At 35.9% G+C, this 12175-nt stretch overlaps 1 protein-coding gene and 1 non-coding gene across 9 annotated transcripts in view; both read left to right on the top strand.

Annotated features, from left to right (window-relative positions):
- Positions 1 to 12175, top strand: part of RALYL (RALY RNA binding protein like) — a 729450-nt gene that overhangs the window by 685072 nt on the left and 32203 nt on the right. For 5 of the 8 annotated variants that reach the window (XM_060199431.1, XM_060199460.1, XM_060199427.1 and 2 more), the window contains one exon: positions 785 to 841. The exons of the other annotated variants lie outside the window; for them this stretch is intronic. In XM_060199431.1, the coding sequence (XP_060055414.1) occupies positions 785 to 841 (57 nt within the window). The remainder of the gene's footprint in view (positions 1 to 784; positions 842 to 12175) is intronic. 8 annotated transcript variants of the gene reach the window in all.
- On the top strand, positions 2029 to 2135 carry LOC132542672 (U6 spliceosomal RNA). Its single transcript, XR_009553643.1, has one exon. It is a non-coding gene; the product is annotated as a U6 spliceosomal RNA (small nuclear RNA).

Here is a 12175-nt window from a genome sequence, read left to right as displayed (position 1 = left end):
TTGTTAAGCTAAGAGTTGCAACAACAGATCTGAGTTTTCACTTTTCGGAAAGCTTTTTGAAAACATCTGCTTGGAATTCATATTTTTTATAAAGAAAACATACAGCTGATGACATAAGCAATAGATCATAATTTAATATTTTTAAGTTGACATCATGATGAATTTTTGAAAATAAAATCAATTTAAATAATACCATGGCCAGGTTAAAGTAATATCCTATTAAGTACTTTACTAAATTAACTACAGAGATATTTAACACATGTCAAATAAATGATTGCAAAACCCAATCCCGTAGTGATAAAACCCTGCGAAACTTTAGTAAACAGTGTCAGAATTCACATCAGCAGTACTCCTGACTGCTCATGTCCATATTATTTGACTATATGTGCTGTCATTTAATGTCCTCTCTCCTTTGAATTATCAGCTCGTGCTGTCATTTAATGTCCTCTCTCCTTTGAATTATTGGCTCAAATGTAGCTCTTTCCGAGTCTAACTCTAATGCTCTTTACATGTGACTGCATATATTTTTATATCATAAAATATGAAAGATGGGAGATGCAGGGGTTGGGCAGTGGCAAACCTGGTTGAGTGCAATCATTGCAATGCACTAGAACACGGGTTCAAGGCTCTGGTCCCTGCCTACAGGGGAAACTTCATCAGTGCTGAAGCAGTGCTGCAGGTGCCACTCTATCTCTCCCTTCCCTCTCAATTACTAAAAATGAAATGGAAAATGGGAGAAACAGAGAGATGAGTTTGTGCATAATCTGAAAATTGTGTTCTGCAGGGCCTCAGATGCCTCAGAGGCTCTTGGGAGAGGAGAGGAGGGTTAGAAAGACATCTGGTAAGTAGATTATGCCCCTCCAAATCTACTCTGTGTTCCAACATTAAAGATTTACCGTTTTCTGTTTTACATTGAGAGTCAGCATGAACCTTAAATTGCTGAGTTATACATTTAGAAAATAATTAATAATATTTTTAATCCATTCTCAGCTGAGAAAACATTTTCAAAGAGTTAAATTATTTTTTGTTTGTTTGTTTTTTATAGCCACATAACTAGTGAGTGGCCTAAAATATAAGGCTAGATCTTGTGAGTGAATAAAGTGTCTTTGTCAACATATAGTCCCAACCTCAAATTCTGGTCACAGGATCTCTTCAAAGTGTAGTTACTTGGGTCATTCCTGAGTGATGAGAACTTATTGGAATTTAAGTTTCCTAGACTATAGGGTCTTCTTGTTTGTTGATTATGTCACTGATGTGAGGACTGGAGTCTGCCTTCTAGTGGTAAGTTGTATAGAACTCAAGAAGAAAAAGAAGACAGATATGAAGTGGTGGCATAGCATAATATTATACCTAAGAAAAGTAAATTATTATTATTATTATTATTATTATTGATTTAATATTGCTTGATAAGACTGTAGGATAAGAAGGGTAAATTCTTATTCAAATCTTTGCAGACCACATATTTTGGTCTGTTTTCTCATTTGTAAAGTTGTCATAGTAACAACTTCCTAATAGTGTGACACATGAATAAGGTAGGATGTCTAAGTTATATATAGCAGGGTAACCAGTGCAGGGTGAAGATTCATTAATTGCAACTATTTGATATTGGAAGCAGGCATAAGCATATATTCATGAACAAAACTTTCCTTATACATATGATCAATTTATTTATTTCTAAAGATATATTTGCTTATTTTCATGAGAAAGAGAAGGAGAGGGAAAAGGAGAGGGAGGGGAGAGGGAGGAGAGAAAGACAGGGAGAGGGAGAGGGAGAGGGAGAGGGAGAGGGAGAGGGAGAGGGAGAGGGAGAGGGAGAGGGAGAGGGAGAGGGAGAGGGAGAGGGAGAGGGAGAGGGAGAGGGAGAGGGAGAGGGAGAGGGAGAGGGAGAGGATGACCTGAACTGTCAATTTCAGTTGTCAGTATTCTGTGCTGGCTGCTTTAACCTGGGGCAGCTCACATGTAAATCCTATGTGCTACAGCTGTTCTATCTCCCCAGGCCCAAAGTCCCATTTTTAAAACTCAAGTCATGTGCTCGCTTCGGCAGCACATATACTAAAATTGGAACGATACAGAGAAGATTAGCATGGCCCCTGCGCAAGGATGACACGCAAATTCGTGAAGCGTTCCATATTTAAAAAAATAAATAAATAAAATAAAAAATAAATAAATAAAACTCAAGTCATATACTCAACATGAATATTCAGTAAGTTAGTGTGGAGAAAAAATGATAGCAAAAATGTAATATTATTATTATCATTATTAGCAACTAGCATTATTGCTGGGACTTGGGACCTGCTTGAATAATCCGGGGGGGAGCATTTTTCCTTTTTTTTTTAAAGATTTTATTTATTTATTAGTGAGAAAGATAAGAGAAAGAGAGAGAGAGAATCAGACTTCATTCTGGTACATGTGATGCTGGTGCTTGAACTCTGGACCTCATTCTTGAGAGTCCAGTGTTTTATCCATTATGCTACCTCCCAGACCACTTTTTTTTTCCTTTATATTACTTAGTAGAACAGAAAGGAATTGAGTGAGGAGGGGAAATAAAGACAGAAAAAAGATATATCTGCAGCACTTAAAACAGTGCTTGTGAAGCTTCTCCCCTGCACATGGAGACTAAGAGTTTGAATCCAGATCCTAGGGCATGATAATGTGTATTCTCAGCTGGGTGTGCTATCACCCAATCCCTTTTATTGAAAGCTTCTGTTCTAAATATACTTCTGTTGAGAAAAGTTATGCTACCCACACTTGTTAACAGAGAAATTAAGATACTATTATTTTTATATATGCTGTCTATATAGCACTAATCTAAAGTGTTACTAGAACTGCAATATCCTGTGATGTTGCATAAATCAATATTTCCCTTTGAGGGACTTCTGTGAAATTCATTATTATGTAAAACAACCCTTACAGCAAAGGACTTTGATAGCTAATTTGCACTTCAGTTTAGAGGATTATGATGAACTCATTTAAATATAAATCACCTCAAAGAGAAAAATGGGATCTTTATTCAATCATATTATAACTTCCAGTTCCTTCAATGAATAATACCCTCTATATCTTTCTGGAGGATCATCTATAAATGTAGAACTAAAATACAAAACTTGCATTTTTATTTCATGAAGGGCTGCCACCCTATTTTCATGCATATTTAAAATTTGCCAAGCAGAGGACCGTTCTCTTCTAAATGATAAGACATAGTACTTTGATATTTATGTCTTTTCTACCTCAAGAAGTTAGGAAGAAAATAGAATTATTCAATTTGTAATTTCATTCTCTTAGTAATCCTGTCCAGAGTATTCATATTTATGAAGAAAAGATGATTATCTCCTGTATTTTCTTTATGAAAAGAAATCACAATTGTATGGAAAGAAATGATGACACATTATAGGCAGCAAAAAGAAATATATTAAAATTCTTCAAAATTTTTCTTTTAAAATATCACCTCATTAAATTTAAGGGCACACTCATTTTAGTGTCTTTCTGATTGTAAGCTAATTGTTTTGTAAGCAGCAAATACTCTTAATTACTGTTCTTCTGTCTTTCATTCCCATTTGTCAAGGCCAAGGGTCAGTCAAGTGTAGACTCAGAGGGCTGAGAGGGAATGATTCCCAGGGCTTGATCAGAGTGAGATCAAGAGATATCATGGTATCACAGAAATGCTAGCTGTCTTTTCACTTGCTAGCTTCCCCATTTTATTGCCTTTTCAAACAGACTTTATGCATTAAAGCAGTCAGCCTCAGGAACAAACATTACCTTAATCAGTATCAGGTGCCCTGTGCCTAACAGGTGACTTGAGCTAGCAAAACACAAGCTTTGAGCTAAAACTATCAAAACCTTAATCCAGTCCAGAAGGGATTTACTCTTAATTTAATGACAATGGCAGTTCCCAGCATAAAAATAGTGGCGGTAGAAGGAGAGAATGGCCTGGAGGTGGTATTTGTTTGAGCACACACCATGCTCAGTAGGAGGCCCCACCCCACCCCCCATTACTTCACTAGTGAAAAAGCAAGTCTGCAGGTGTTTGTCATCTTCTTTCCCTCTCTATCTCCCCCATCCTCTCAATTACTCTCTGTCCCATCAAATAAATGAGAGAAAAAAAAAGTTAGGTGGTTTACCTGATGTAGTGGCTCTGCAAACCAGCTTTCATGTCTGAGGCCACAGAGCTTTAAGTTCAAGGCCCAGTCTCACTAGAAACCAGGGCCTCACCCCTCTGGGGGGAAAAAAAAAATAGTGGCGGAAGATGAAGGATCATAAAACAAAAATGGGGAGTCACACATCAAGCTTCCATAACTATTCTTTCTCTTTTATTCATTCTTTCTTTTGTTCTTTCTATCATTTCGCTTTCTTTCTTTGGACATAATTGCTTCCTAATCTATCAGGAGTGATTGTGATGAAGCATAATTTCATGATTTTAAATTTGCTCTACCTTCAGTTGTTCCTCCTAAATATGTTTTGTGATATCTTGTGTCTTCCTTTTGAAATTCTAACTTTTCTAAAAACAAGACCAGGATTTCCCTTCCCTTTCTACCTCTTCCAACACCATGGCAAAAACAAAGAATGTTACTAAAGTTCTTTAGATCTCAAGATGTGCAATCAAAAATGGTGGGTTAAATTATTCCAACTTTTAAAATATGATTACTTTGAGGGTCAAGTACTGATGCACCCAGTTAAGTACACATGTTACCATGCACAATGACCTGGGTTCAAACCCACAGTCCCCACCTGCAGGGGTGAAGCTTCTCAGCAGTGAAGTAAATGCTGCCAAATGTCCAAATTTTTCTTTGTTCTATCAAATAAAAAGAAAGGATGGAAAAAGGGGGGCAATGACTACCGGTAGAGCCAAGCCCCAGCATTAACCCTGATGGTGGTAAAATAAATGAATAAATAAATATGATAGTTTTAATATCCCATACAAATATTATTTTTCAATGGAATAATTTATATAATAGTATTTGAGGATACAGCAACTGTGTAGACTATCAAAACCAACAAATAGCAAAGATATTGTTTTCAGCTAAAATTGAACATCATTCATTTTCTTAATTTTATTGGGCAGTCGATGGTATATAGTACAGTTGATAACACATGCATATAATTTCTCATCTCCCTTTAATAGGTATCGACAAAACATTCTCACCCCCAACAATCATGTGCCAGGATCCCAATGCCCTCTGTGGCTTCTCTCTTCCCCTTCTCCCCTAGAGTCCTTTGATTTGCTATAAATATATCACAGCCACTCCAAGTTTCATTTTACATTTTCCTTCTCTGTCCTTGTGTCTTAAATTCCACCTATAAGTGAAATAATCTGACATGCATATTTCCTTATCTCACTTCACATGATCACTCCAAGTTCCATCCAAAAAGAGGCAAAGGAGATGACTTCATCATTTTTAACAACTGAGTGTTATTCCATCATATATATATATATATATATTACAACTTTTTAAGCTACTCATCTATCAGGTATATGGATTACTTCCATGTTTGGACTATTACAAACTGCTGCTATGAACATAGATGTGCGTAGATACCTTTGGATAGGCGTTTTTATTTCCTTTAGATAAATCCCGAAGAGAAATCTCAGAGTCATGTAGTAGGTCCATTTTTGTTATTCTTATTATTTTACTGAGTGGTAGAACTCTCAGTATACATACCATCATGCCTTTCTCATTCTCCAATGCATCACCTTTTAGCTGGTCTCCCCACTTCTACTTTTTGTTTTTTCCTTGCAACAAAAAGAATCACACTAAGACATCTAAGGTCCTAGGTTCAGATTTAAATGGACATGAGTTCATATCCTACTAAAGATCCATTCCCAAAATATAGTAGCTATATGAAAGTTGGGGATTTCCTCACACATTTTATAAGTGAAGAAAGTAATATATATCTCTTAAAATCATTGGGAGATTGGAGTAACTACAACATCTTGGTTCATTTTCTAAGGATTGTATTGAATTTGTAGATCCTTCAACAATCCAGGGTAACATGTCAAACAACATTGATGTCAATTTCTCCAGGAGTATACTTATGTAATTGATATTTTAATCTAAAAGCATTTCTCCTATGTAACTTTCCTGATGCTCACTTATGCCATTGTTAGTAATACATAATAATTTGTGTCACTCTGGATGGCATTCATTTTGATCACTAAGTTCATTTCACATTATATTCAGATGTTATAACGTAGATTTTTTTTTAAATAGAGTTTATATTGGTATGCAAAAACGTTTCCAGGATACTTACTTGACTCTAATGAATAATGTGACTGTTTTTATATCAACATTCTTTCCAACCATCTGTTAAATGCAATTCAGCCACTAATTAGCTAGCAATTAAACCAGCATGTCAAAAAACTCAATTGCCAACTCAACCAATTTTCAGAACTATATTGATGATAATAGCTATGCAGCAAACTGAATTTAATAAAAATGCATTGAACATAAATCCCAACAACTCTTAAGTTGTTTCTTGAACTACATATAGCTTTTGAAATAGAATTGAGATGTGCATGAGACATTTGAATATGAGGATTTAAATGTAATACCAAATTCTTTCCTTTCATGGCTTTGCAGAGTCTGAAGCATTTTTGCTTAAAAAGAAATATTTAGCTATCACTTTCATTTCTTTTCCTCGGGTAGCTATTGTTTTGCGTGAACGTGAACCCCTAACTAAAGACTTCTTTATTCTTGAATTTAAAAGTGTCTGGTTACTGATAAGATTAAATGCACTCTTTCAAAGTGTGAAATTGGGAATTTTCTCAAGAAGTATATTAGAAATTAGTCCTGACTATGGAGTCAAAAATCCTTAAGTGGAAATTAAAGCTCTTACTTAATAACCTTGAGGCCAAGTCACTTTACTAAACATAAGTGGGAAAAAAAATATATGTGCCTCAGTTTTCTCTTATGTAAAATAATAGCTAAGATGACCCTAAAGTATATTTCAGGGTGTAAAGTTAATACATGTGATATGATAATTTTTTCAGAAGTACTAGATTATACCCATAATAAACACTTTTTTTCTGTTGAAATCCACAATTTATCTAGTGTCAGAAATATATTTTAGGTATAAACTGTCGGCTTTTTCAAATTTACAATATATTATTTGCATTAGGGAATCTGAAAGGCATTCACCTTAATCACATTTAAATACAATTTACGGGAGTCGAGAGGTAGGGCAGTAGGCTAAACACAAGTGGCACAAAGTGCAAGGACCACCATAAGGAGCCCCACCTGCAGGGTAGTTGCTTAACAAGCGGTGAAGCAGGTCTGCAGGTGTCTTTCTCTCCTCCTCTGTCTTCCTCTCCTCTCACCATTTCTCTCTGTCCTATCCAACAATGACATCAATAATAGCTACAACAAAAAGACAACAAGGGCAACAAAATGCAATTTACCTGAAAATAAATAATTCGTTTAAGTATGTGCTTTGGTCACTAAACACTGTAATATAAAGAAGCTAATAGAAATTTCAAATATTCCTCCTCCTGCAAGCGTTTTAAGACTTTTATTTTTCTCTTAGTGAAAATACACAGTGCAAACACAAACAATTTTCTTCGAAGAAATGTCAGATCCTACATTTTGCATTGGCTTTTTGTGGTAGAATTTTTTTTTTTAATTTTCTTTTTTTTAAATTTTTTTTTAATATTTATTTAATTTATTTATTCCCTTTTGTTGCCCTTGTTGTTTTATTGTTGTAGTTATTATTGTTGTTGTCGTTGTTGGATAGGACAGAGAGAAATGGAGAGAGGGAGGGGAAGACAGAGAGGAGAGAAAGATAGACACCTGCAGACCTGCTTCACCGCCTGTGAAGCAACTCCCCTGCAGGTGGGGAGCCGGGGTTCGAACCGGGATCCTTATGCCGGTCCTTGTGCTTTGCGCCACCTGCGCTTAACCCGCTGTTGTGGTAGAATTTTATGCGGAATGTGGCAGGGAGTTGTCTCCACATTCAACAAGGACTTTAATTCATTAGAAAAGAACAGCCTGACATTTATTTTCACTCCTTAATTCTACAACAATTCATATATTCGTCAGATATTTAATTTGTATGTGAAGCATGGAGTCAATTATCAAGAATACAAAGATGCATCTTTGAAGCTTCAGTCACAGACATGTGTATCTGTGTACATACGCATACACACACACAAAAGAGTTATAATAATAGCTATGATAATTAAGGAGATCAGTAGAATGTTATCAAGGTAACTATATAGTAAAATACTAGTTAGCTGGAGTCAGGCGGTAGCACAGCGTGTTAAGCGCATGTGGAGCAAAGCTCAAGGACTGGCTTATAAGGACGCGAGTTCAAGCCTCCGGCTCCCCACCTGCAGGGAAGTCGCTTCGCAGGCAGTGAGGCAGGTCTGCAGGTATCTATCTTTCTCTCCCTCTCTCTGTCTTCTCCTCCTCTCTCCATTTCTCTCTGTCCTACCTAACAAACATGATGCCAATAACAAGAACAATAAAAACAACAACAAGGGCAACAAAAGGGAAAATAAATAAATATAAAAATAAAATAAAATACTACTTAACTTAGTAAAAGGGAAATTGGAATTTTATTAATAAAAATAAAAGAAGGGGAGTTGGGAGATAGCTCACTAATAGAGACTGTATTTTACCCTCCAAGAGGACCTGGATTTGAACCCCTGGTCACCACACAGGAGTCCCATGCAAAGGGAAGTATTGATTTGAATGGTGAAGCAGTGCTGTGCTGCCTGTCTTTCTCTCTGTGTCTCTGTTTGTTTCTCACCTCCAATCTTAGAAAATGAAAAAGAAAGAAAAAGACAAGAAGAGCAAAGAAAAGAAGAAGAAAGAAAAATCTGCCAGAAGCAGTAGAATTGCACAGGCATCAAGCCCCAGTGAAAATAAATAAGTAAACAGATAAATAAATGAACAGGTTGTTTCTATTTTGACAAAATAATTGCTAAACTAAAGGTACCTGTTGAACTGTGAACCAATAGTTAAATAAGCAAAATACGCTGCCATGTGTGATTTTATTCATGGAACCTATCAGTATTTAGTGATTATACTATCAATATTTCCCACTAAAGAGGTGACAACAAGATCTAGCATAACTATACAAAACTGAAGAACAGACTGATTGCATTTCATTTAAATGCCTATAAATTGAACATAATTAAAAAATTTTCTCACTCCAGATGTCTTCAAAGCAGTTAGTTTTTAAATTGCAAGTGGATGAATGGGACATTGTGCGTTTTTTGGCATTGAACCAAATTGGCATAGTAGTATCTTTGTTTTTGTTTGTCTTCATCAGGACTTCCCAACCCAACTCTGCACCAATTTTTTAATTTTTTTCATATCCAAAGAGAGAGAGAAGCAAAGAGACTAAAGGAGAGAAGGAGAGATACTAATAAACAGAAGCTTCCTGAGTCTGATGAGGGCTGGACTCAAACCTCGGTCATGTGTATGGCAGAACAGTCATGCTCCTGGGTGAGCTATCTTGCCAGCCCAGAGAAATGTTATTTCTATTCTTTTGTAGAGATGAAAACTACAATAATAGGATTTTTACTTAGCAGAAATATGAATTTTAAGTTCTGATGCTTTATATTAGTTCTTTTGGAGGCACTTAGTAAGGGCACAGAGGATATCACATTATTTCTTGATAACTGTATTGCGCTTTTAACACAAAATCATAGGCTGAAGTCTAAGTTATCCCCTTTACATATGACATTGTCCTTCAAACACAATAACTCAAATTTCAAGGACACCAAAAAATGAGAAAAATATATAATAACAGTGGAATTAGCTGTAAAACAGCATTTGAGGCAAGATTTGGGTGATCAGAACAGGAGGGACCATTCAGCTAAGGAGATCAGGAAAGTCAATTTAGATGGGAAAAAAAAAAAAAACTGGAACGAATTGATATTCAGAGCCAAGCCAGTGCTAGGCATATTTAAGGTTTGCTTCTACACAAGGTATTTGACAATATACTATGTTTCTTTGGCTAGAGATTTTCTAAAGAGGAAAAGATACTTTCAGCATTAAAAAAATGAGCATTATCAAAGAGCAAATAATTCTGAAATCACTAACAGAGTAATAGATATAACAGACAAAATGAATTCTCAGTGTGCTACCAATTTTAAGCAAAATCCACTTAGGTGTTATATCAAAGCAATATGTACACTGATCTAAAATGGATATTTAGCTATAGAAAAAATTGTAAGATTTTGGGATTTGTGGTGGGAGAAATTTAGCTAAGGGGAAGAAGCTATATAAGATATTCAATCTACTGAAATACCAGAACTGAGTCTTGTATGTCAGATTATTTTAAATAAGTGGTATGTTGACCTAAAGTCACGAGAAACAAGAGTCCAGTAACAAATACAAAGATTATTATTAAAGCAGTAGCATAGTGGGTTGTGTGTGCATGAGATCCTGAGTTTGATGCCTGGTATCACATATGCCAGAGTGATGCTCTGCTTCTCTTTTCTTTCTTTCTTTCTTTTTTTTTTTTTTTTTAATATTTATTCCCTTTTGTTGCCCTTGTTTTTGATGTTGCCATTGTTAGATAGGACAGAGAGAAATGGAGAGAGGAGGGGAAGACTGAGAGGGGGAGAGAAAGAAAGACACCTGCAGACCTGTTTCACTACCTGTGAAGGGAATCCCCTGCAGGTGGGAAGCGGGGGGGGGGGGGGGGGGGGGGACGGCTCGAACTGGGATCTTTAGGCCAGTCCTTGTACTTAGCGCCACGTGCTCTTAACCCACTGTGCTACCATTCAACTCCCTCGGCTTCTCTTTTCATATCTCGCCCCCCCCCATTAAAAAATCAAGGGGGTATAGCTTGGTGGTAGAGCATTTGAAGTGAAAAAAGAAAATCACTCTTAACAATATTGGTGAGTCAAAATGAGAATAGCCGAATCCATTGTGTGGTCCAAAAGACCTGTGATATAGACCTAGTAGGGTAGAGTAAGCTGGCATTAATGTCAGAGAATTCAAAAATTTTCAGTTTTGAAACTAATCTATGTATCTCATCTGGAACTGGAATACTATTCTTTAATACATTACCAGGGCACATCCCTATTTTCAGTACATAAACTACTATTTTGAGAATTAAAAGACAAGAACCAATGTATTTATACAAGTTACTATTACAACTCTAAAACACTTTATAGGAGAGGATACATATTCATGTATATATCATTTTATCAATTTGCTGTTTTCATAGTGGATATGTTCGCAAACATTTATGCTGAGTCAAAATATTAATTTTTCTTTTTCATACATGTTACGCAAAAAGCTAGATATACTGTGAAGATTTTTGGCTCTCTATATTGGCTTAAAATACAAATAAATAAGCTCAAATGCAGCATAACAAAGTAACTCAAATAAGGGGATAGTCATCTGATAAAATAACAGTAATCAAAATGAATGAAAGTCTCCAGCTTTTAAGGTAGTTATGGAAATACAGAAATCAGTTAGAAAACCAAGTATCTTGTGGGAAAGTTACTTAAGTATTGCTGAATCTCTGAAATGGCCACAGACAATATACATGTTATTATTAAACTTTTTCTGCTTGTAAGAAAATACTCCGAGTAATTTAATTTATTAAGTACCTTGATGCATCTTTATGTTTTCACAGGATATGGAAATCAACAATTAGGGGAAATAATGATTATGCCGTTAGCATAATTTCCATTTGGATGAATTTCTGTAAATGGAACATACATACCTGGTGATTAGAGAGAATCTAATCAATATAAAATGTAGCTTCATTTTTTTTGAGCACTTATTATTTGCAAAACACTATTTGTGAAGAATTTAATTTTACTTCTATATTCCATGAAAGTTAAAAAGTAGTTGTCCAGGGAGTCGGGCAGTGGAGCAGTGGATTAAGCGCACCTGGCACAAAGCGCAAGGACCGGCAGAAGGATCCCGGTTCAAGCCCCCGGTTCCCCACCTGCAGGGGAGTCGCTTCACAGGTGGTGAAGCAGGTCTGCAGGTGTCTATCTTTCTCTCCCCCTCTCTGTCTTCCTCTCCTCTCTCCATTTCTCTCTGTCCTATCCAACAACGACATCAGTAACAACAATAAGAACTACAACAATAAACCAAGGACAACAAAAGGGAATAAATAAATAAATAAATAAATATTAAAAAAAAAGAAAAAAGAATAGTTGTCCTAACTGTATGGATGAAAAAAAAGAAAGAAAACTTAGACATAAGAA

This window comes from Erinaceus europaeus, chromosome 1 (assembly GCF_950295315.1).
Source record: "Erinaceus europaeus chromosome 1, mEriEur2.1, whole genome shotgun sequence".
Taxonomy (NCBI): Eukaryota; Metazoa; Chordata; class Mammalia; order Eulipotyphla; family Erinaceidae; genus Erinaceus; species Erinaceus europaeus.
The sequence above is the reverse complement of the archived record's forward strand: the minus strand, read 5'-3'. Positions and strand labels throughout refer to the sequence as shown.